At 46.4% G+C, this 25,810-nt stretch overlaps 1 protein-coding gene across 2 annotated transcripts; it reads left to right on the top strand.

The window, feature by feature from the left end:
• The first annotated feature begins 825 nt into the window (after positions 1-825).
• On the top strand, positions 826-25,206 carry PYCR3 (pyrroline-5-carboxylate reductase 3). Of its 2 annotated transcripts, XM_026687726.2 has the most exons (7): positions 826-1,039; positions 11,221-11,523; positions 13,476-13,540; positions 14,754-14,933; positions 15,886-16,098; positions 21,121-21,213; positions 24,649-25,206. In XM_026687726.2, exons 1-7 carry the CDS (start codon positions 952-954, stop codon positions 24,829-24,831), a joined length of 1,125 nt encoding a protein of 374 aa, XP_026543511.1. In that variant the 5' UTR covers positions 826-951; the 3' UTR covers positions 24,832-25,206. The 2 variants fall into 2 exon arrangements, with proteins under 2 accessions (XP_026543511.1, XP_026543512.1); XM_026687727.2 differs by lacking the exon at positions 11,221-11,523 and having other exon boundaries at positions 889-1,039.
• The last annotated feature ends 604 nt before the right edge of the window (positions 25,207-25,810 follow it).

The raw sequence follows: 25,810 nt of genomic DNA on the forward strand, positions 1-25,810 counted from the left end.
AAAGGAGATCCTCAGTCATCCTAGGTTAGGCCCCCAAAGGTGGTTCCCCACCCCCAGTTTTTAGGAAGTCCAGTTGCCTCTTGAAAAAGCCCCTTTGGGGAAAAAAAAACTGAAAAGCTGCCTTCCTTGCTCTTGCTGACTTCGCAGAGGTCCCCAAACTTGGCACCTTTAAGACTTGTGGACTTCAACTTCCAGAATTCTCCAGCCAGCACAGTTGAAGTCCACAAGTCTTAAAGGTGCCAAGATTGGAGACCTTTGTCCTAAAGGCCACACCTGAGACTTGCTTTGCAACCTTTCCCCTAAATGTTTTTTAACCACATATCTCCTTGTGGTACCCCATCCATAGACGAACTATGCTGGCTGGAGAATTCGGGGAGTCTAAGTCCAGCAGTCTTAAAGTAGCCAAGTTTGGAGGCCTCTTGTCCTAAAAGGCCACACCGGAGACTGGCTTTTGCAAACTGCCATTCCCTTTTCCCTAAATGCTTTTTAACCGTTAGATCTCCTCGTGGTCCCCCATCCATAGACCAGCAGAGCTCGGCTTCGCCAAACGAGCCAAAAGTCGGGCAGGTGCAAAGGGAAAAATAAAACCTCCTCGGAGAGCGGGAGCCCAAGCAAGGCGACGCACCCGGAACCTACCGAACGACCCTCCAATTGCCCACAGACGAACTTCGCACACAACGCCGAGCGAAGCCCCCGCCCCCACCCCGTGGGTGGCTTTTTAAAAAACCCGCCGCGTGACGTCACGGGCGTTTAGCCAATCGCCGCCGCGCCTCGCCGCCGCGCCTTCGAAAAGGGGCGCGGCGGATCCGCCCTCCCCTCAGAGCGAGGTTCCCGAGCGGAGCCGAGCGGGGATTGGCCGTCAGGCGCGTCGGGGGCGTGGCCGGGGGCGTGGCCGGTGCCAAAGGCAGGGGCCTCCGCGGAGTGGGGGGGAGCGGATCCGGCAGAAGAGCCATGGAGGCGCCGCTGCGGGAGGTGCGCGTGGGCTTCATCGGCGCGGGGCGCATGGCCAGCGCCGTGGCCCGGGCGATGCTGCTGGCAGGTAGGAAAGGGCCCCGAGGGACGCGGCGGGGGCCGCCTTGGGCACGCACGGAGACCCCCCCACCCCTTCCCAGGTGGAAGAGCCGGCGGGGGGGCTGCACCCCACCTTGAGGGGCTCAGACGCAAAGGGGGGGGCGGAGTAGAGAGGCGGTGGGGCGCAGGAGGGGAGGGACTCTGGTGCCTAAGAAGGAGTCCCTTATTGGGAGGGGTCCCTAAAACGGGTTCCTTATTTAGAGGGATCGCTAAAACGGGTCCCTTATTTAGAGAGATCCCTAAACGGGCTCCCTTATTTAGAGAGATCCCTAAAACGGGTTCCTTATTTAGAGGGATCCCTAAAACGGGTTACTTATTTAGAGAGATCCCTAAAACGGGTCCCTTATTTAGAGAGATCCCTAAAACGGGTCCCTTATTTAGAGAGATCCCTAAAACGGGTCCCTTATTTAGAGGGATCCCTAAAACGGGTCCCTTATTTAGAGAGATCCCTAAAACGGGTCCCTTATTTAGAGAGATCCCTAAAACGGGTCCCTTATTTAGAGGATCCCTAAAACGGGTCCCTTATTTAGAGAGATCCCTAAAACGGGTTCCTTATTTAGAGGGGTCCCTAAAACGGGTTCCTTATTTAGAGGGGTCCCTAAAACGGGTCCCTTATTTAGAGGGGTCCCTAAAACGGGTTCCTTATATAGAGGATCCCTAAAATGGCTCCCTTATTTAGAGGGGTCCCTAAAACGGGTTCCTTATTTAGAGGGGTCCCTAAAACGGGTTCCTTATTTAGAGGGGTCCCTAAAACGGGTCCCTTATTTAGAGGGGTCCCTAAAACGGGTTCCTTATTTAGAGGGGTCCCTAAAACGGGTCCCTTATTTAGAGGGGTCCCTAAAACGGGTCCTTTATTTAGAGGATCCCCAAAACGGGTCCCTTATTTAGAGAGATCCCTAAACGGGTCCCTTATTTAGAGAGATCCCTAAACGGGTCCCTTATTTAGAGAGATCCCAAAACGGGTCCCTTATTTAGAGAGATCCCTAAAACGGGTCCCTTATTTAGAGGATCCCTAAAACGGGTCCCTTATTTAGAGATCCCTAAAACGGGTCCCTTATTTAGAGGGATCCCTAAAATGGGTCCCTTATTTAGAGGGATTCCTAAAACGGGTCCCTTATTTAGAGAGGTCCCTAAAACGGGTTCCTTATTTAGAGGGATCCCTAAAACGGGTCCCTTATTTAGAGAGATCCCTAAAACGGGTCCCTTATTTAGAGGGATCCCTAAAACGGGTCCCTTATTTAGAGAGATCCCTAAAACGGGTTCCTTATTTAGAGGGTCCCCAAACGGGATCCTTATTTAGAGGGGTCCCTAAAACGGGTCCCTTATTTAGAGGGGTCCCTAAAACGGGTTCCTTATTTAGAGGGATCCCTAAAATGGCTCCCTTATTTAGAGGGGTCCCTAAAACGGGTTCCTTATTTAGAGGGGTCCCTAAAACGGGTCCCTTATTTAGAGGGATCCCTAAAACGGATCCCTTATTTAGAGAGATCCCTAAAACGGGTCCCTTATTTGGAGGGGTCCCTAAAATGGGTCCCTTATTTAGAGAGATTCCTAAAACGGGTCCCTTATTAAGAGGGATCCCTAAAACGGGTCCATTATTTAGAGAGATCCCTAAAATGGGTCCCTTCCCACAGCTGGAAAGGAAGGTATTTTAATTGGGCTACGTTAGGAGGGGTGGCTTCCACTCCCAGAACTCCTCATTGCTAGCTGGGGGAATTCTGGGCGTTGAAGTCCACAAGTCCTAAGTTGCCAAGGTTGGAAAAAATAACATGCTAGAACTGGAAGCTCTTGAGGTCATCTAATCCAGGGGTCCCCAACCACCGGTCCGCGGACCGGTACCGGTCCGTGGATCACTTTGCACTGGGCCGCAAAGAAAATAAAAATAAAATAAAAATGGTGGCTTTCTTCGCCTTCGGTGAATGCTGCTGGGATCGGGGATCAAGGACACAAATGAAAGAAGGGGAGGGAGGAAGCAACCAAAGCCTGTCCTGCTCTCTGGCTCAGTGGCTTCGGTTTCCTCCCGCCTCGTTCCTCTCTCAGTTGCTCTCTCGCTCCTCCACCAGCCCAGGAAGAAACTGCTTCAAAGGAGCCGGCAGGGTGGCTTTTCCTGTCGGCGCAGCTCCCCCGAAGCGCCCGTTCACCCCCACCCCCGCCGCCAATCAATCCAGGTTCAATCCAGTGCTCCGTTCTGCCTGCCTGCCTGCCTTTGTTTGTTTCGGAGCAGCTTCAGCTGAGAATAATAACTATTCGCCTTTTTACTCAGCCGAAGCTGCTCGAAAAAACCAGAAACGCAGGCAGGCAGGCAGGCAGGCAGAGCGGAGCACTGGATTGAACTGCGGCGGCGGGTGGGGGTGAACGGGCGCTCGGAGGAGATGCGTTCAGAAACCACCAGAAACGAAGGCAGGCAGGCAGAGCGGAGCACTGGATTGAACCGCGGGCGGCGGGGTGGGGGTGAACGGGCGCTTCGGAGGAGATGCGTTCAAACCACCAGAAACGAAGGCAGGCAGGCAGAATGGAGCACTGGATTGAACCGCGGACGGCGGGGTGGGGGTGAACAGGCGCTTCAGAAGAGCTGCGCCGACAAGAAAAGCCACCGTGCTGGCTTCTTTGAAGCAGTTTCTTCCTGGACTGGTGGAGGAGTGAGAGAGCGACTGAGAGAGGAACGAGGCAGACACCTGAGGGATGAGGCTGAGGGAGGGAGGCAGACACCTGAGGGATGAGGCTGAGGGAGGGAGGGAGACACCTGAGGGATGGGGCTGAGGAAGGCAGGGCCGAGAGGTGGGGCTTCTCAGCCGTCCTGTAGGGACTTGTCCTGAGCCGCGGAGACAGCCGTGGGCCGCCGCCACCCAGCGCTCAGTTTTGAAGGCGCTCCTTAGCCAGGCGCAGTTTCTGAATCTGCAGCTGAAACCCTCCGTTTTAAATGTCCCAATAGAAGAGAATATCTGTCGCTCAGGGTTGCAATGAGGAGGCATTGGCGCTCCTTGAACTTGGTGGTTTGCTGGCAGACGTTTATTACCCGACTAGGCAACAACATCAGATGTTACCTAGTCAGGTAATGAAACGCCTGCAAGCAAACCACCAAACTCAGACTTCCCCGGTCCTTGAAAAAGTGTTTCTGTGTGAAACTGGTCCCTGGCACAAAAAGGTTGGGGACCACTGATCTAATCCATCCTCTGTCCACTCAGCAGGGGGCTGATTGGGTCTACTGTCAAGTGGTTTTTATTGTTGGGAAGTGTCCCCCCCGTTGAAAACCTGCCTTTTTTTTCCCATTTAAAATTGTGCTTAAAAAAGTCAAGAGCATTTCCACCGTGTCTCCAATCCCAGAAAAATAGAAAATCCCATCTTATCCTGCCCAAAACATGAATTCACCTCTCAGTTCTGGTCTCTGGGAAGTTGGCTTTTGCAGAATAAAGCTAGTCCTCGGCTTGGGACCACAACTGGGCCCAAAATGTCCATCGCTAAGCAGTACGGTTGCTAAGTCAGTTTTGCCCCATTTTTGCCATGTGACTGCGGTTGCTACAGCGGTCAAAAGTGTGAAAAACAGTCATCCGTTACTAATTTCAGTAACGTTGCAACTTTGAACAGTCACTAAACAAATGGTTGTAAGTTGAGCTGTAACTATGCAAACTATGTTTCAGATCCCTCTTTGAAGCATCAATTGTTTCATATAATTTGCTCCAAGAAATCAGGATAACCAAGTTGGAAGGGACCTTGGAGGTCTTCTAGTCCAGCCCCCTGCTCAAGCAGGAGAATCTATACTATTTCAGATAACTGACTGTCCAGTCTCTTCTTAAAAACTTCCAGTGATGGAGCATCTACAACTTCTGGTGGCAAGCTGTTCCACTGGTTCATTGTTCTCACTGTTAGGAAGTTTCTGCTTAATTCCAGGTTGCTTCTCTCCTTGGTTAGTTTCCATCTGTCGTTTCTTGTCCTGCCCTCTGGTGCTTTGGAAAATAAGTGGACCCGCTCCTCTTTATGGCAGTCCCTCAAATACTGGAATATTCTGTCACCCCTGGTCCTTCTCTTCTGAACTTTTACAGAATATAGAAAGCAAGACTTGAAAAGACCTTGGAAGGACGTCTAGTATAGAATGAGAATTGGAATAATAAAATACAGAATAGAGTGGAGTGGAAGGGAAGGAGAGAAGACAGAAGAGAGGAGAATAGGAATAGAATTAATAAAATATGGAGTGGAATGGAAGGTAATAGAATAGAATAAATGAAATGGAAAAGAAAAGAAAAAAAATTAATGTGGAGTGGCATGGAATGTAATAGAATAAATAGAATGGAAAAGAAAGGAAAAGGAAAGAAAAGAAAATTAATAAAATATGGAGTGGCATGGAACGTAATAGAATAGAATAAATGGAATGGAAAAGAAAAGAAAAATAAAATATGGAGTGGCATGGAATAGAATTGAATTGAATTAATAAAATATGAATGGAATAGAACAGAATAGAATAATAAAATACAGAATGAAGTGGAGTGGAAGGGAAGAAGAGAAGATAGAAGAGAGGAGAATAGGAATAGAATTAATAAAATATGGAGTGGAATGGATTGTAATAGAATAGAATAAATGAAATGGAAAAGAAAAGACAAGAAAAAAAGAAAATTAATGGGGAGTGGCATGGAATGTAATAGAATAAATGGAATGGAAAAGGAAAAGGAAAGAAAAGAAAAGAAAATTAATAAAATATGGAGTGGCATGGAACATAATAGAATAGAATAAATGGAAAAGAAAAGAAAAATAAAATAAAATATGGAGTGGCATGGAATGGAATTGAATTGAATTAATAAAATATGAATGGAATAGAACAGAATAGAATAATAAAATACAGAATGACGTAGATAGTCGAGTGGAGGAAGGGAAAGAGAAGAGAAGAGAATAGGAGAATAGGAATACAATGTGGAATGGAAAGGAAAAGGAATAGAAATAGGAATAGAATAGCAGAGTTGGAAGGGACCTTGGAGGTCTTCTAGCCTAACCCCCTCCTACATCATTTCAGGCAAATGGTTGTCTAATCTCTTCTTAAAAACCTCCAGTGATGAAGTTTGGAGAAAAGTCGTTCCACTGATTAATTGTTCTCACTATGGGGAAATTTATTTTTAGTTCTAGGTTGCTTCTCTCCTTGATTAATTTTAGATTACAGGTATTCCTTGAGTTACAACAGTTCATTTCGTCACTGTTCAAAGTTACAACAGCACCGAAAAAAAGGGGACTTACAACCACTTTTCCTATTTACGATGGTTGGGGGGGCATCCTCACGGTCACGTGATCAAAATTCGGAACCTTGGCAAACTTGACTCATATTTACGACGCGATCCCCTTTTGCGACCTTCGGACAAAGAAAGTCCATGGGGAAACCAGATTCAAATAACAACCCTGTTACTAGCTGCGATCAGAAATGTAGTAAAAAGCGGCAAAAATTCACTTAACAAATGTTTCACTTGGCAACAGAAATTTTGCGCTCAGTTGTGGGTCGTAAGTGGAGGACTAACTTGTACTCAAAAGTAAATGAGGGAGAGGATATTGCTACAAAGGAAGAGGCAGGTTTGATCCTGTATGTATGCACGTTTTTACAATTTTACTGCCTTCGTGGAAATTTACTGCGGTCATGGAAAAATGTCAATTTGTTTTTTTTCCCTGCTCTGTTTTTCTCCGTGATCTCACTTACCTGAGTCTAAATCTCTGGAAATTTTGCTTTGATCTGGAGTTTAGGGCAGGAAACTTTTTTTTTTTAAGGGAACCCAAGTTTAACCTGATTCTTGACCTTTGGGCTGCTTTTCACCAAACCTTATTTTTAAACCATAGCATCAAGTCTGTTTTCTTAATATTTCCCGAATGCCCAATTTTTAACTCCAGGAAGAAACTAATTTTATTTATGGGGGTAATGTAATGCTCAGGAAAAAAAGGTGCGCGGTGCTGGGGAAACGCATGTTTGGTTAAGGAATTGACAACATGGCTTGTAAGTGTAAACTCTGAACCAAACTATTTAACAGATTTAAAAATGCACTTAAAATGTATTTTTAAAGACAGCCTATTTAAAAATGTATTTTCATCTTTCAAATTTGGTTTTACAACACAAAATGGCATCTTGCCTAAAAAAACTGCAACGTTCTTGTATTTATTTGGAGAATTTATATAAATGGATCGCCTTGAGCACATAACAAGGTTTTATCTGGACAGAGAATTAAAATTAGAATTGCACATATATATATTTTTCCCAGTTCAAAAACAAGCTGTTTCATTCTCCTGGGAAGTGTTCCAAAGGTGCTGCGATTTTATTTTGTATGAAATTAAAATCAAAAAAAGATTTTAGGTTTGAAACTTTTCGCCCAAATCTAATCGAAGTACACTGCTAAAAAAAAAAAAAAATTAAACAGCACAAAATAATAGGTTTGGAGTATTTACATTCTCTTTGGACGTGCCTAAAATGCAAGTGGAATTACCAGAAGAAAAATATAGTTGGTCTTCGACTTACGACAATCATTGAGCCCCAAAATGGACATTGCTAAGTGAGAAATGTGTTCAATTTCCCTTGTTTTATGACTTTTCTCCCCACATTTGTGAAGTGAATCACTGCAGTTATTAAATTAGTAATACAGTTGTTAAGTGAATCTGACTTTATTTATTTATTACTTATGACTGATCACGTCACCATGGGGATGCTGCAACGGTTGTTGGTGTGAAACATGGTCATGTCCCCTTTTTTCAGTGCTGTAACTTTTTTTTTAAAAAAAAGATTTTTTAAAAATTCTTTATTGAAATTCAAAATATTAAAAAGTTTACAAAAATTTCTATAATAGAAGATGTATCAATACCTTTCAACATAGTTTTCTTGACAGTACAATAAGTACAGTACATACAATTAATACTTGACATTTATAGTATTAGTAATGCTAATTTCACAGTGCCTTAATATTAATCAAAAAGTAATCAAAAAGTATATATAAGCGCAGGTCTTGGCGTGTTCGGGTCTTTTCCCGTGTAAGATTGAGAGCATCTTGGTAACGTTTTGACGAGGTCCCACTCGCCATCTTCAGGCTGGTGCTTTCGGCTTCATGCTTGTGGGAGCAAAGCATGATTGGAGCTGCCCTCTCTCTATATATACTGGTGGGGAGGTTGGCTGTGTTGTCATTTCTTGATTGGTTGATGGAGTTGATGTTTGCAGATTGGCTGGCTTTTTCGTAAGAACATGTATGGCTGAGGAAATTACAGCACAAGACCCAGAATGTCACAACAATAGAACTCAGAAGGTCATCACACAGCCCATTATCCAGGTCGTTACAACACAGGAGGCTGATAGACACACAGCCAATAACTCAACCACACATGTTTTACGAAAAAGCCAACCAATCAGCAAACAAACTAACAGAAGAATAAGTGCACACATTGAAGAACACAAGAACTCAATCAAAAAAGAACCGACCTCTGGTCCAACACCTCAAAGCCACAGGACATGAGATTAACTTTAAAAATACCAGAACTATCGCCAAAACCGAACACTTCAACAACAGAATAATCAGAGAAGCCATAGAGATAGAAAAATGCCACACAGCATGAATAAACGAGATGATACCTCCCGCCTACTAGTCATTTGGAAACCCGCCCTCATGAACAAACGAGTACCTAACATGAAGAATGACACCAGACCCATACACGAGGGCCACACAAGATGCTACCGCCACACTTCCACGTAGAAAGCAGACTCACACCCACACAGAAGATGAGACATGACCACGGACCAGAAGCCGACTCGCAGCTGCATCACTACCCACTTCAAACCCTCCGACCCATACATGAAGCCAACGGACGCCCACCATGAAGATGTGGCACTACCACGACGTGAAGCCAAACAGCAGGATCACAGCTCACCAGCTCAAATCCCCAGCAACTAAGACTAACCTGAGCACAACCAAGCCCCCACCTGAACAGAACACACCCCAGCCAATCAGAACACAGCCAACCCCCAACCAATCAGAACACAGCCAACCCCCAACCAATGAGAACACCCCCACCCAATCAGAACACAGCCAAGCCCCACCCAATCAAGTCACACTAGCAGTTAAAAGGAAGAAGCAGCTGCAAGCTCACATTCTCTCGAGAAGCACAAAGCCGAAGAGACAAGCCTGAAGATGATGAATGAGACTTCATCGAAACGTCGCCTAGATACTTCCAATTTTACGCGGGAGAAAACCCGAATAACCAAAGATCCATATATATGTGTGTGTGTATATGTATATGTATATTTATGTATGTATGTATGTATATATATATGTAGGTCGATGGTTCAAAGAAGAAAAAGAATATATTAACACTAAGTACATCTTTTTATCTAAAAAGGTCAGAGATAAATCTATATAATTATAGTCTATGTACTATGCTCTATATTCCATAGCCATAAGAGGAGATACCCATGATGGCGAACCTATGGCATGCGTGCCACAGGTGGCATGCAGAGCCATTTGTGGCAGCACGTGAGCTGCAGGCAAACTTACCTCACTGCGCATGCGCGTGCCTCACAACTGATTTTTGGCTGGTTTGAGGCAGTTTTCGGCCTCCCAGAGGCTTTTCGGCCTCCCAGAGGCTTTTGGCAGGCCAAAAACTAGGCCTGTTTTGTCACTTCCAGTTTTTCCAAAAATACCGGAAGTGACAAAACGGGGCTAGTTTTCGGCCTGCAGAAGCCTTCCTCAAGTCTCTGGGAGGCCGAAAAAGGCCTCAAACCAGCCGAAAATCAGCTGTGAGGTGCAGGTAAGGGGGCAGCGGTGGGTGGGTGGGGATTGTGCACATTGCCTCCTGGGTGCTGCCACCGAGCGTGTAAGCGCGCACATAATTTTTGGCACAAGAGCCCAGAAAGGTTAGCCACCACTGTTATATACATTTTTAGCTATACAATATAAGTATAACTACATAAATATTACAAATCTAAACATGAATATTTATATAAATCTCCATTCTCTGACAGTTTCTCAATTTCAACGTTTCTCGTTGATCCTACCTACATACCAATATGCCTCTTTTGGCCTATATATATCCTGTTTTACTGTCTACCCATTGATACCAAATGTTCCAGATTGAGTAATATTCTGAGTCTTCTTTGTCCTTTAATTTCATCGTGAGTCTATCCATCTCTGCACATTCCAAGATTTTACCAATGAGGACTTCATCTGATGGAGTGGTAGACATCTTCCAAGCCTGAGCTAGCACAATTCTTGCCACCGTTATATGTATAATCAGACATCGGATCTTTGGGGGGTATTTAGTTTTAATGATTCCCAGGAAAAATAATTCCGGCTTCCACTAAATGAACCAGTGAAACAGATGCTGATAACCCCGTATTGCTTTTAAATTAATTTTCTTTTCTTCCATAAAAAACACTGGGGGGGGGGGGTCATTACTGTGACCCAATGACTCATGACCATTTTTCACACTTATGACAATTATACCTTCCCCGTGATCATGTCAATAAAATCCAGACACTTGGCAACTGGTTCATGCTTACGACGGTCTCAGTGTCCCGTCATCCCCTTTTGCGACTTTCTGACCAGCCAAGTCAATGGGGGAGCTTCAGATTTGCTTAACAACCGGGTTACTAACTTATCAACTGCAGTGAATCACTTAACGGAGGCAAGAACGGTCGTAAAATGGGACAAAACTTCACAAATTCTCACTTAGCAGTTTAAATTTGAGGCTCAGTTGTGGTTGTGGTTCTAATCCGGTCGTGAGATGACTAGGGACTGAATGACTGAGATGAGGGAATCCTGGTCCAGGAAAAGCTGTGACTGGCACGCAACATGAAATTGTGCGAAGGCCCTCCTGGCCCTGAGTGCCACCTGTTTCTCCAACAGGACTTAATCGTCTCCTTTTAATGACCCCATAATCCCTTGCATTGAGGTGGAGTCTGGGCAACTGAATGGAGTTAGCCGAGTTTTTTTAATGGCCAGATGCCCTTCCTGTTTCCAGGGTGGAGTCATATTCGGCAGGTATATTCTCCTTGTGTTCAGAGAGAGAAATATCTGTCTCTACCTAGGATTGAACTCACTCTCCAATGGGAGTTAATACTTTATGCAGATGTTAATTAAGTCCAGAAGGCAAGATAGAGGGGGGGGGGGTCTCTCGAGGAAGAGTACTATTTCTCTGGAATCTGCTCTTCAGGATCGACTGTCCTGCAGCGTCCTGAGGCCTTATCCTTGCGAGACAATCCAGAAGGACGTGGAAGCCGCTGGCACCCCAAAGTGGTGGGCATTCAAGCGGAAGCCACGAAGAGAGGCCTCCCCGGCTCGTGTCCCGATAGAAAACATCCCACCAGACAGAAAAGTCTATTTGAGTTTCAGAGACACCTTGGAAGCCAGGCTCAAGCGGAACCCGCGGATAGGTTTAATCCTGCGAATCCTAGAGATGGTTCGCCATCGCGGTCTGGAGTGCCTTGGCCAAAAACGGAATATTGGAGATCAGATGGTAACTGTCCAATCTCAAGGGTTTCGTGGGTTAGAACAGAGGTCTCCAACCTTGGCAACTTTAAGACTGGTGGACTTCAACTCCCAGGATTCCCAGCGACAGAATTCCCAGCAATGCTGGCTGGAGAATTCTGGGAGTTGAAGTCCACCATTCTTAAAATGGCCAAGGTTGCAGACCCCTGCTTTAAACCACAAGCTTCACATATTCATGTAGCCAGGATTTGCAAAGCATGATTTAATAATGCCAGGGAGCCATTTTAAGATAGATTGACTTCAACTCCCAGAATCCCCAGCTACGGAATTCCCAGCAATGCTGGCTGGAGAATTCTGGGAGTTGAAGTCCACCAGTCCTAAAGTTGCTAAGTTTGGGGACCTCTGCTTTAAACCCGCAAGCTTCACATACTCATGTAGCCAGGATTTGCAAAGCGTGATTTAATAATGCCAGGGAACCATTTTAAGATAGATTGACTTCAACTCCCAGAATCCCCAGCTACGGAATTCCCAGCAATGCTGGCTGGAGAATTCTGGGAGTTGAAGTCCACCAGTCTTAAAGTTGCCAAGGTTGGGGATCCCTGGGTTAGAAGATTAACCACCGCAAGTTTGGAAAGCTGGAGGTTGAAGGAACCTCTTTCAGACATATTAACCTTCCTCGAGGCTAGGGTTGCTGAACCGTGGACATTTTAAGAGGTCTGGACTTCGACCCTCAGAATTTTTAAGACTTCAGTCTTAAATTGCCATGGTTGAGAGACGACAGCTGTGCACCCTGCTGACGTCAATCAGCAGGCCCGTTTTCTGAAGGTTTCTGTTCCTAATGGTGTAGAACCAATGGATTTGCTTCTCCTCCTCCTCCTTTCTTTCTCCTTCCACCTCCACCTTCCTCCCCTTCCTCACCAAACCCCTGATGATAGCACTGATGATTTTCCCTACTTGGATCATGAAACATCTGCAACACACCAACCAAGCTCAGAGAGCACTAAGGATGTCATAGCCCAAACCTTGAACTGCAAACCTTCTTCTTCTTCTTCTTCTTCTTCTTCTTCTTCTTCTTCTTCTTCTTCTTCTTCTTCTTCTTCTTCTTCTTCTTCTTCTTCTTCTTCTTCTTCTTCTTCTTCTTCTTCTTCTCCTTCTCCTTCTCCTCCTCCTCCTCCTTCTCCTTCTCCTCCTCCTCCTCCTCCCTCCTCCTCCTCCTCCTCCTCCTTCTCCTCCTCCTTCTCCTCCTCCTCCTCCTCCTCCTCTTTTCCTCCTTTTTCCTCCTCCTCCTCCTCCTCCTCCTCCTCCTTCCCTTCTCCTTCTCCTTCTCCTTCTCCTTCTCCTCCTCCTTTCTCCTCCTTCTCCTCCTCCTCCTCCTTCCCCTTCCCCTTCCCCTTCCCCTTCCCCTTCTCCTTCTCCTCCTCCTTCTCCTCCTCCTCCTCCTCTCCTCCTCCTCCTCCTTCCCCTTCCCCTTCCCCTTCCCCTTCCCCTTCTCCTTCTCCTTCTCCCCCTTCTCCTCCCCCTCCTCCTCCTCCTTCCCCTTCTCCTCCCTCCTTCTCCTTCTCCTTCTCCTCCTCCTCCTCCTCCTCCTCTTTCTTCTCCTTCTTCTCCTCCTCCTCCTCCTCCCCTCCTCCTCCCCCCTGCTTCTCCTTCTCCTCTTCCTCCTCCAAAACTAAAAGAACTCAGTCCAGTTACCTTTTGAGAAAAGAACCTTTGACAATTGGAATTGGATTTTCTCAGCTTGACCTTCATCCAACTTACGAGGCCTAGCAAGAAACCTGGACTCTGCTCTTCATCGGAGTTGGTGGGGCGTCCTGCCCAGCCTTATTAAATATTTAGGTTTTAGGGGATGTATAGCTTTAAAGTCAACTTCTCGTAGCTTTATTCCCCTGTTGGGAATCTTGGGAAGTTAGAACTCAACGAGTTTGCAATCCATTGACGGGTTCCCCTATCATTGTCATCTATCCTCCTCTCTCATTGCAGGAGAAGTCCAGGCCGTAAATATCCTGGCCAGTGCTCCATCCAACAGGAATCTGGACAAATTCCAGGTAAATATTTACAGGTAAAGTTTCCCCCTCCCCCTGATCGTTTCTGCCTCTAGGGGGCAGTGCTCATCTCTTGTTTCTTGGCTGAGGGAACCAGCGTTGTTTGAAGACCTGTTCCATGGTCATGTGGATAGGAACGCTGTTTCCCTTCCCACCGAAGTGGTACCTATTTATCTACTCGCATTTGCATGCTTTCGAACTACTGGATGGGCAGGAGCTGAGGCAAGGAATGGGAGCTCGTGTGGTGCTCAGGTCTCAAACCTGGGCTGTACCAGGCGGTAAAGGCTGCCCAGCAAAACTCAACGTTAGCTTGGAATAAAAGTCTGTAGAGATTCTCAGTCATCCAGATCTTGGTTGTCCCAAAAATGCTTTTTTTCAGGAAGTAACTGGACTTCCTTGTTTTTTCTTTGAAGACGTTTTGCTTCTCATCCAAGGAGCTTCTTCAGCTCTGACTGGAGAATAGAGAGGATTTATACTCCTTGCAGATAGCTGGTCATTTGCATCCTTTTAGAGGGTCGTGGAGGCCACTTGGGGGTTTATTTATGTCTTTAGTTGTCCACGAGGTGCTTTTTTCAAGAGGCAATTGGACTTTTTGTTTTTTTCTTTGAAGAGTTTTCATTTCTCATCCAAGAAGCTTCTTCAGTTCTGACTGGATGGTGGGGAAGGGAAGGATTGATCCTCCTTGCAGACAGCTGGTCATTTGCATCCTTTTAGAGGGTTGTGGAGGAGGCCACTTGGAGATTTGCCTGTGTCCTCAGGGTCACCTGCTCCTGGTTCTTTAGTAATTGCAGACTAAAGGAACCATTTGCACCACTCAGGTGCACTCAGGACAACCATGCCACTGCAGTGATTCACTGAACCACGGTGGGCGCGAAAAGTCGTAAAATGGCAAAACTCACTTAACAAATTTCTCACTGAGCAACCTAAATTTTGGGCTCAGTTGTGGTCATAATTCGAGGACTCCCTGTCACCCAGGTTTGGAATCTTCCTTTGAACCTGCTGGACTTGTAGAGAGGAATGAGTTCATTTGTTGGGCAGAAAAGGGTCCCAGGAGGGTGAAGTTTGAGGATGTTGCTACAGCTCCCTCCCTCCCTTCCTTCATCTTCCTTCCTTCCTTCCTTCCTTCCTTCCTTCCTTCCTTCCTTCCTTCCTTCCTTCCTTCCTTCCTTCCTTCCTTCCTTCCTTCCTTCCTTCCTTCCTTCCTTCTCAACCATAGACCTTTGCCTGCCGGACGACCCACTGCAACCTGGAGGTGCTGGAGAAATGCTCCTTCGTATTCCTGGCCACCAAACCCCACATCCTCCCGGCCGTTCTGCGAGAGATTGGCCCTGCGGTCACTGCCAGCCACGTCCTTGTTTCCATGGCCGCCGGAGTCCCACTCCGGACCCTGGAAGAGGTGAGTTCCCCGAAGAGCAAACCTGTAGGTGTCCCAAAGGTGCTTTTTTTCAGGAGGCAACTGGACTTTCTGGTTTTTTTTTTTTCTTTTGAAGACATTTCCCTTCTCATCCGAAAAGCTTTCTCAGCTCTGACTGAATGGTGGGGAATGGGAGGATTGATGCTCCTTGCAGACAACGGGGTCATTTGCATCCTTTTAGATCAGGGGTATCAAACTCAATTTCATTGAGGGCTACATCAGGGCTGTGGTTATCCACGGGGGCTGGGTGGGCGTGGCCAGGTGGATGCCACTTACTGGGTGTGGCCAGCTTGATGCCACTCCTGAAAAGAAATCTGTTCCAAATGCAAAACACAAGCAGAGGAGAGGAGTTTCAGTTTCACAGCACCAAGCAGCTTTAGTACAGAACAGTTGAGCTAAGCTACGCCCAGGCTCCTTGCTGTCTCCTCCTTGCTCACACAGCAAGTTTCAGTTTCAGTTTCCAAACAGCCCCCCACTCTCACATACTGACAGAATGCTTGCCAGATGAATACCAACGGAGGCTGGTAGGCAGAGGCAGAAAATTTTTCCCCCCTTATTTTCCTCCCCCAAAACTAAGCCCTACCATATAGTTTCGTTAGCAAAGCACGGGTATCCAGCTAGTACTATAATATATTATGAATGTATCTTAAATAGAAAACTCTCTTGAGATAGATTTTTTTTTTTACTCCAAGGGCATTTTATTAAAATAAATCTGATAATTTTTTTAAAAAAATTCAATTTAATTTTTTTTAAAAAAATTCAATTTAAATTTTTTTTAAAAAATTCAATTTAAATTTTTTAAAAAACTGATTTAAAAATTTTTTTAAAATAGATTTTTATCCATCCTGATCCAGCAGGGTGAATTTGCCGTGTGTGTGTGTGTGTGTGTGTGTCTCTCTCTCTCACCGTATGCCCCTGTCTCCTTCCTCGGCAGCTGCTCCCTGCGGGGACGCGAGTCCTGCGCATGATGCCCAACCTTCCCTGCGAGGTCCGGTCGGGGGCCATCCTGCTCTCTCGGGGGTCGTCCGTGGGAGAAGAGGAGGTCTCTGTGCTGAAAACCCTGCTGGCCGCGTGCGGCTTGTGTGAAGAGGCCCCCGAGTCCTATATCGACATCCACACAGCGTTGAGTGGCAGCGGCGTAGCTTACGTGAGTCTCCTTCTCCCCCCCCCCGCCAGTTCCTTCATCGGCCTCCTTAAAACAGTCCTCGACCTATGACAGATTAATTTAGTGACCGGCACTGGGGGGAAAAAGCGACAGAGGGATGTTTTCTTTTAATTTAGTTTAATTTATTGTCATTGCACCTCGTACAACGAAATCAAACACCATCTTCAGTGCACATCATGACCATGAAAATAAACACAAAACACACATCCTTCACACTCCACACATTGAATTGAAAACCCCTGATATTGCATTGATATTGCACTATACAGTAGAATCCAATAGAGCTACTGCCCTGGGATAGAAGCTGTTTTTCAGCCTATTTGTCCTTGTTTTTATTATTATCCTGTACCGTCTGCCAGATGGTAATAGTTCAAAGAAAAAAAAAGGGAACCCAGGATGAGATGGATCTTTGAGAATGTTTTGAACATTCTTAAGGCAGCGGGAGCTACAAAGCTCTTCCAAAGAGGGGAGAGGGCAACCCGTGATCCTCTGGGCAATGATGTTCACCCTCTGGAGTGCCATCCTATCTGTCCCTGTGCAAGTGGCAAACCAGACACAGGTGCAGTAAGTTAAGATCCTCTCTCTGGTGCAGCGGTAGAAGGTCACCAGCAGTTTTTCCATTTAGTTTTTTCCTGAGAAGCCTCAGGTACTATAATCTCTGCTGGACCCTTTTGACCAGGGCTGCAATGTGGGCACCCCAAGCCAGGTCCTCTTTTAGGATAACATCGAGAAACTTAAAAGTGGCCACTTGCTTCATTCAGTCTCCATTGATACGCAAGGGCTGGATGTCTGATCTATTCCTTCTATAGTCCGCTGTCAGCTCTGTTAAGGTAATTCCCCATTAGGAGAATGAGCGCACACAGGGAGACGTAGTGAGAGTGGTGATGAATAATACACAACCAGCACACAGATACACTGAATAGTAAAATGTAGGTTTTACTTCCAGTAAATGGTTAAGCAAAGTCCAACAAACAGTCCAAGTCATACATGGTTATAGCAATCAGTTTTCAGTCCAGGGATAATCCAATTCTCACACAGCCCTGGAGATGAGTCTCACCATTGTTGTATCATCTGCAAATTTAGTAATTGTATTACTAGCGTGAATGGGAATGCAGTCATGCCCATACAGAGTACAGAGTAAGGGACTCAACACACAACCCTGTGGTGTACCAGTGTTAAGAATAAGGGCTATTTATAATGATAGATAGATAGATAGATTAGATAGATAGATGGATAGGTAGATCGATAGATCACTATCCCTTTCTCTTATTTCTCTCCTCTCTATAATCTCTATCAATAGAGAGAGAAGAGAGAGAAAGGGATAGAGATGGATGGATGTAGATAGATGATAGAAAGATGATAGAAAGATGATAGATGTGGATATATATATATATATATGTGTTTTCTTATATATATATATTCTTAGATTTTCAAGGGTACAGGTATGTAGGTCTAGGTGTGTTTGGGTCTTTTCCCGTGTAAGATTAAGAGTATCTTGGCGATGTTTCGGCGAGGTCCCACTCGCCATCCTCAGGCTGGTGCTTTCAGCTTCGTGCCAGTGCAAGCAGTGTGTGATCGGAGCTGCCGTCTCTCTATAAATACTGGTGGTGGGGTACAAGAACTCGCAAGCCCATCACACAACCCATTACCCAAGCTGTTAAAACACGGGAGGCTACTGGAAAAAAGATCACTACAAAACAAACGACCCAGGAGATGACAGCACAAGATCCAGGATATCTCCACAACAAAACTCACAAGGCCATCACACAGCCCATTATACCAACATCAACTCCATCAACCAATCAAGAGGCAGCAGCCTCTTATACATACACACAGAGAGAGAGAGAGAGAGACAGAGAGATGAGAGAGAGAGAGAGAGATATACAGATATATAGATATAGATCGATCGATAGATAACAGTAGGTAGGTAGGGTTAAGAATAAGGGCTGAAGAGGCATGATTATCTAATCTGACCCTCTGTGAGCAGCCAGACAGGAAATCCATAATCCAAAGGCAGATTGAATAAGAAAGGCCAAGGTCCAGAAGTTTAGACACTCGTCTACGTGGAAGAATTGTGTTAAAGGCAGAACTAAAATCTACAAAAACCATCCTCACATATCTCCTTATTTTCGCACTTGGTGAACTTTGCAGCATCCAGGCAGTCACGGGATCAAAATTCGCACGCTGACTCGTATTTATGACGGTTGCACTGTTCCCCGGGGTTGTGTGTATATGTGTGTGTGAGAGACGTGATCCCCTATTGCAACCTTCCAACAAGCATAGTCGGCGGGAGAAGCCAGAGTTCCTTAACAACCGTGTTACTATTGCAGGGATTCACTTAACAACAGTGGCAAGGAGAGCCGTAAAACGGGGAGAGACTCACTTAAGGAATGTCTCACTTACCAACAGAAATGTTGGGCTCTGCTGTGGTCATAAGTGGAGGACGACCTGTATTTATTGCAGATAATGGCATCTGGCCTCCCGCAGTCCCATCAGGAAGGGGCTTTCTTTTTTAAAAAAAAGAATCTTAAGTTTCTAGTCCACATGCAGGAGTTTCCATCGGGTCCTCTTCATTTCTTTTTCTGCTACCTAACAGATAATCAGAGTTGGAAGGGACCTTGTAGGTCATCTAGTCCAACCCACTGCCCAAGCAGAGACCCTACACCATTTCTGACAGAGGGCAGTCCAGTCTCTTCTTGAAAGTCTCCACGGATGAAGCTCCCACAACTTCTGAAGGCAACTTCTGTTCCATGGGTTGATGGTTCTCACTGTCAGAAAGTTTCTCCTTGTTTCCAGGTTGAATCTCTCCTTGATCAGTTTCCATCCATTCTTCCTTGTCTGGCCTACAGGCGCTTTAGAAAATAGATTGACCCCTTCCTCCTGTCTATGGCAGCCCCTTAGATATTGGAAGGCTGCTCTCCTGTCTCCCCTGGTCCTTCTCTTGACTAAACTAGCCACACCAAGTTCCTGCAAACATTCATTATATGTTTCAGCCTCCAGTCCCCTCATCATCCTGGTTGCTCTTCTCTGTACTTTTTGTAGAGTCTCAACCTCTTTTTTATAGTGTGGTGACCAAAACTGGATGCAGTACTCTAGGTGTGGCCTTACTAAGGCTTTATAGAGTGGTATTAATACCTCCATTGATCTGGATTGTATCCCTCTGTTAATGCAACTTAGGATTGCATTAGCTTTTTTGGCGGCTGCTGCACACGGCTGGCTCCTATTTAGCTGGTTGTCCACTAAGACTCCAAGATCCTTCTCACAGTTACTGCTATTGAGCCTGGTTTCACCCAGTCTATTTCACCTGTCTTTGTCCTTAGCCTCCCCCCACAAAATAATTAGAAACCTAACCTTTGGGCAACCTCCCAAAATAATCAGTATCCCTCAACCATCCTCATCATGGTTTCCAGCGATGTTGGCTTGTTTGCCGTGGGTTACTAGGAATTCTGGGAGTTGTAATCCGACACTTAAGTAGTCATCAGTCTGTGGAAGATTGAAGGAAGTACCGGTAAGTTCTTGACTTACGACCCCAATTGAGACCAAAACTTCTCTTGCTGGGTGAGACAGACTCTTGCTGCCACTATACGACTTTCCTTTCCCCAGCCGTTAAGTGAATCACTGCAATTGTTAAGGTAGTCATACAGTTGTTAAGTGAATTGGGCTTCCCCGTTGACTTTGCCTGTCACAAGGTCGCAAAAGGGGATCGCGTAAACCCCGCCCCCCGGACGCTGCAACCGTCATAAATAGGAGTCAGTCCCCAAGCGCCTGGATTTTGATCCCGGGGCCACGGGGATACTGCAACAGTCATAAGTGTGAAAAATGGTCATAAGTGTTAAAACGGTCATAAGTTCCGGTTTTTAGTGCCGTTGTAACTTGGAACGGTCAGTAAGTGAACTGTTGTAAGTCGAGGACTACCTGTATGTTATGATGGAGGTGGGTGAGATTTAAGAGAGGCTTTGTAAGGTGAGAAAGGACGTGCAGTGCGTTTGATGAGTCCTGATCTCCAATCTCTTCACATCTCCAAAGCTTTATTTTACCTTTGACATGTCAGAGTAAATTACATGTGGATTGCCCTAATTCAATGGTGGCTAACCTTTTTGGACTCCTATACCAAAAACTGTGTGCGTGCTTGCACTCGTGTGCCAGCACCCAGAAGGGCAGTGCGCGCCCCCCTCACGCCCCCTACGCATGCGCGCGCAATCCCCACTCGCCCCCTCCGCCGCTCCCTTACCCGCACTGCGCCTCACAGCTGATTTTTGGCCGGTTTGAGGCCTTTTTCGGCCTCCCAGAGGCTTGAGGAAGACTTCTGCAGGCTTCTGCAAGCTTTGTAGGCCGAAAACTAGGCCCGTTTCGTCATTTCCTCTTTTTCAGAAAATACCAGAATTGACAAAACGGGGCTAGTTTTCGGCCTGCAGAAGCCTTCCTCAAGCCTTCGGGAGGCCAAAAAGGCCTCAAACCGGCCGAAAATCAGCTGTGAGGCGAGCACATGCGCAGTGAAGTAAATGCGCCTGCAGCTCATGTGCCGGCACAAATGACTCTGCGTGCCATAGGGTTCGCCTAATTAAAGCATGAGCCTTGAGCCAAGCTTCAAAAGAATCCAAAAGATTTATTAGGAGCAACATGTCCAGCATTAACTCCGTATGAAGCCAACTCTGACACATGTAATTTACTGTCACCTGTGACCCTGTTTCCCTCCCCGGGTGTGTCAGCAATCAGGTTTTCCAACGAACGCAGCCGGTGCCTAGGCTGCAATCTTTTTAAGATAAGCATGGAATGCACTTCTGGTTTTAATTTCCTATCTGCTCCTTCAGGTTCTCTCCCCCCCGCTGCTTATGGCTACTCGGAAACAAGTATAGGAATGTTTTACGAGTTGACATGAGGGTCCTCTCCCCGTTTGGGGTACCTACCTGAAGACTGTTCAGTTGTTGGAAGCTCTCCTAGGGGATAGTTTACCCACGAGGATGCTTAGCTTAGATCGTGGTTCCTTTCCTCCCCTTGCGGCAGGTCTACATGTTCGCGGAAGCCCTGGCGGAAGGTGCGGTCAAGATGGGAATGCCCGGCCCGTTGGCCAACAGGATCGCAGCTCAGACTTTGCTGGTAAGGGGCTGAGGATGGCAGTTTATTTTACTTTATTGTCATTGCACCTCGTACAACAACATTCCGTGTCCATTAGAACTATAAAAATAAAACACAAACAAACACCCTTCCCATTCTATACATTGAATTGAAAACCCCTGATATTGCATTAATATTGCACTATACCAGTGATGGCTAACCTTTTCAGCTTGGTGTGTCAAAAATCGGGAAAAAGTGTAGCCTTCCTCGGGTCGTGTGTCACTTCAAGAACTATCAGTAATTTGGTTTATGACGGACTGGGCTGGGGTGATCACACAGGGCTGTGAAACTCGTCTCCCTGGTCTCAGGGCTGCAGGTGCAGGATGTGGGGATCGGAAGGCCACCTTACAGGGCTGTGAACCTCATGGATCTCCTTTCCTCCTGCAGCGTTCCTGAGGTAATGAAACTGACAAAGCTCAGTTTATGGCGGTTAAAACTGGTTCTCTGCTGCAAAGATCTCCCGGCAGCGGTGACACCACGCCTCCACGCAACAAGCAGGGAGCAGGGATTGGAGCAGAGCACAGGCAGCCTCTAAGTGTGCAGGTTTTCCCCACACCAACAGGCGTGTCAGTCAAAGTGCCTCGGCGTGTCACGCGTAACACGCGTGTCATAGGTTAGCCATCACTGCACTATACAGTAGAATTCAATACAGTTTCTTGCCCTGGGATAGAAGCTGTTTTTCAGCCTGTTTGTCCTTGTTTTTATTATCCTGTACCGTCTGCCAGATGGTAATAGTTCAAAAAAAAAGGGTGGCTGGGATGAGATGGACTATAAAAATCAACCTTTCATACAACTAGAGATTCTTGAACAATAAATAAGAGCTTTATTATGGAATTTGTGCAAAAGGGAATTCTGTGCTCATGGGCGCAGCCACGGAAGACACATTTTGTGAGAAGGCTGGGGTTTATATACGCTTTCAAATATACAGTCTTCCCCTTTCCGGGTTCACAATCTATCCAGCTACGCATCACCCTATGCAATACCCTTATTATTGTAGCATACCATCTGTTTCCTTGTCCTGTTTACCAGTTTCCATTTTCAGTCATCTCCATCCTTAGCATGTCACTGGACAGCATGACCTGCCAAATATATAACCTTTATACAAAACAATAGAGAATTCTTACATAATATTCCAGTAATTTATCTTAGGTTAACACAGAGGTTAAAAGGGGCGTTACCGTTGCTTTATATATTCACAGGTGTAATTTTACATATCAGAAGATGGATCTTGAAGAATGTTTTGAACTTTCTTAAAGCAGCAGGAGCTATAAAACTCTTCCAAAGAGGGGAGAGGGCAACCCGTGATCCTCCGGGCAATGATGTTAATCCATGGGTGGGATTCAAAAATTCGCTGCCCGGTTGCTGGGTGGGTGCAGCCATGGTGGGCGTGGCCTACTGGAACTTCCGGGAGGGCCGTTTTTCCCCTGCACTTACCTGCACCCCAAACGGGCCATGTGGAGACTCCTGGGCAGGGCCAGGCAGTCAGTTTAACTATGAGTTCGGCGAACCAGATGTTACTTTAATGTCCGGTTCGCCTGAACCAGCCCGAACCGCCTGAATCCCATCCTGGGGTCAACCCTCTGGAGCGCTGTCCTATCTGCCCCTGTGCAATTGGCAAACCAGACACAGGTGCAGGAAGTTAAAAGGCAGGACCTGACTTCCAATTCACGCTCCGTGGTTTTTCCTTTAGACCCCCTCTGTCAAAACCCAACCTATTTCCGCACCCTTTCGTCTTGACTGTTGCAACGCGCGGCACATGGAGCCTCCGTTGTAACTTGGAACGGCCCCTAAAATGAGCTGTCGTAAGTCGACTTGTGACTATTCATTGAGTGACCGTTCAAAATTAACGCCGGTGGTGAAAAAAGTCAACGGGGAGGCCAGATTCACTCCACAACCGTTGTGCTTCTGACTTCACCTCCGCCAGGATTCACCTAAAGGCTGGGGCAAGGAAAGTCGTAAAACGAGGCAGACCAACCTACTTAACAGATGTTTCGCTTAGCAACATAAATTATGGGCTCAGTTGTGGTTGTAGATCGAGGACGAGTTTGTACCCAATAGCACACATCACCTCTCCCGTGTGTCGTGAGGAAGCGTTCTCCCAAGTCCGTGCCATCTTTACTTATCTGCCAAGAATCTGGCTTCAAGTTAATTCTGGCCCAATTGAAATAAATCATCTTGATTTTGCATGATTTCTATTTAAATTCCCATCCTACTATCAGATCAGAGTGTGCATTGCCGTCGTGTCGGTTGCCAGAGGTTTGCATTCTGAGGCACTAAAGACATACTGAAAGGGGGAAAGGCCTATGGCAGGGGTCCCCAAACTTGGCAACTTTAAGACTTGTGGACTTCAACTCCCAGAATTCTTCAGCCAGCATACTGGGAATTCCATAGCTGGGGTTCTGGGAGTTGAAGTTCACAAGTCTTAAAGTTGCCAAGTTTGGAGACCTCTGCCCTAGGGACATATTTTCACCCTCCAAAAATTTCTGCAGTCCTGATTCAACTGCATCTTCACAACGACCCACAACGACCCAGTTCTAGCAGAGTGAGATTGTGAGTTTGTACCCTGTGCTACCAGCTGAAACAAGAGAACAGGAAACAACAACCCAATCAAGGAACCATCAATAACTCCCCTAGCCACACTGGCAGGAAAGCCACTGCTGTACTATATAAAGAGAAAGCAAATCCCATTCCTTTATAGCATTGATGATGTTTACCTAGTTGGGTAATGAAACGTCTGCAAGAAAACAGCCAAGCTCAGAGAGCACCAAGGAGCCCACAGTCCTCCTCCTTTTCCTCCTCTTCATCCTCTGCCTCCTCCTCCTCCTTCTTCTCCCCTCCCTTCCAGCACTGATGATGTTACCTAGTTGGGTGATAAAACATCTGCAAGAAAACAGCCAAACTCAAGAGAACATTAAGGACCCCATAGTCCTTCTTTTCCTCCTCCTCCTCCTCCTCCTCCTCCTCCTCCTCCTCCTCACAAACCCCACTCCTTTCTAGTACTGATGATGTTAACCAGATGGGTCATGAAACATCTCCAAGAAAAAAACCAAGCTGAGAGAGCACCAAGGACCCCACAGTCATCGTCCTCCTCCTCTTTTCTCCTTCCTCCCTTCTTCTCCTCTACGCAACCCCTCCTCCCTTCTAGCACTCATGATGTTACCTAGTTGGATAATGAAATTTCTTCAGAAAACAACCAACAGCCCCAAATCCTCTTCTTCCTCCTTTTCCTCCATTCCACTGATGATGTTCCCTAGTTGGGTCATGAAATGTCTCCCAAGAAAACCACCAAGCTCAGAGAGCAGCAAGGACCCCTCACTACAACCGCGATCTCCAGATCTTCTCTTCTCTCAGTACTTTACACTCTGTCCATCCTGTCCCTTAATTTGAAACCTCCGATTTCTCTCCTCTACTCTCCAGGGAGCAGCCAAAATGATGCTGGAAACTGGAGACCACCCCGCTGTTCTGCGGAGCGCCGTTTGCACGCCAGGCGGCACCACCATCCACGCCTTGCACGAGCTGGAAAAGGGGTCCCTGCGAGCCACGGTCATGAACGCCGTGGAGGCGGCCACCAGCCGGGCTCGCGAATTGGGCAACAGGTAGCCGGTGTGCCTGGAGGACTGTGGTGGTGCCAGGTTTCTTGCCAAAGGAAAGTCCTTCTGGGTGCGTTTTGCCTCCTTCTTGTGGACCGGGTCCATATCCCCAGCTAGATGGGACCATAGCTTTCCACCGGAAGAAAGTTGCCAGGACTCTGGCACGTGGTGGGTGCTCACGGGCATTTGCCCCTGGGGTAGACGGTGCCCTGCCTCCTCACTGTGCACATTGTCGTTGACCAAATGCTATAATTCTGCAAGGCAGGAGGATGTCGCCAAATGCAGGTGACATTGTGCCCAATTTTCAGGTGCCCGGTTATTACAACCTGGGATTATGATCCATTCCAAATGTTTCCCGTTGGCGGAATAAACCATGGTGGCTCCATTGCTGGCTATGAGTTGTTGTTTTTTGTTTTCTATCTCTGCTTGGTCTTCTTTCTTCGGCCTTTTGAAGGCTGTAGCTATTTTGTAGCTGGAGGTAGCTACCATGGAGGTCAGTAGTGGTACACTACCGGTTTGGACCGGTTCAGCCGAACCGGTAGTAAAAAAGGAAGGAAAAAAGCGCATGTGCAATCACCCACCAAACCGGAAGCAAGTAAGGTAGGATCTGATTATTGATGGAGGTTTATTGATAGAAAAGCTCTCTGTGAACCCGAGAAACCCTGGTTCTTGTCTCATCGGATAAATGAATGAAATTGAGAAATTTGATTTGTTTTCAGAATTTTTTTTTAAAAGGCAGACTATTATACTGGGTGAGAAACAGAGAAAAATGCTCTTGGAAAGCAGCCCCTGCCTTCCTTAATAGCTCCCAGCAGATGTCAGCACTTAATGAATAGAATAGAATTCTTTATTGGCCAAGTGTGATTGGACACACAAGGAATTTGTCTTGGTGCAAATGCTCTCAGTGCACATAAAAGAAAAGATACATTCGTCAAGAGTCAAGAATCATCAGGTGCAACACTCAATAATAATCACAGGGTACAATAAGC

The sequence above is a fragment of the Notechis scutatus genome, chromosome 3, assembly GCF_049901735.1.
Source record: "Notechis scutatus isolate UNSWTSFEM ecotype Mainland chromosome 3, rNotScu1.2, whole genome shotgun sequence".
NCBI lineage: Eukaryota > Metazoa > Chordata > Lepidosauria > Squamata > Elapidae > Notechis > Notechis scutatus.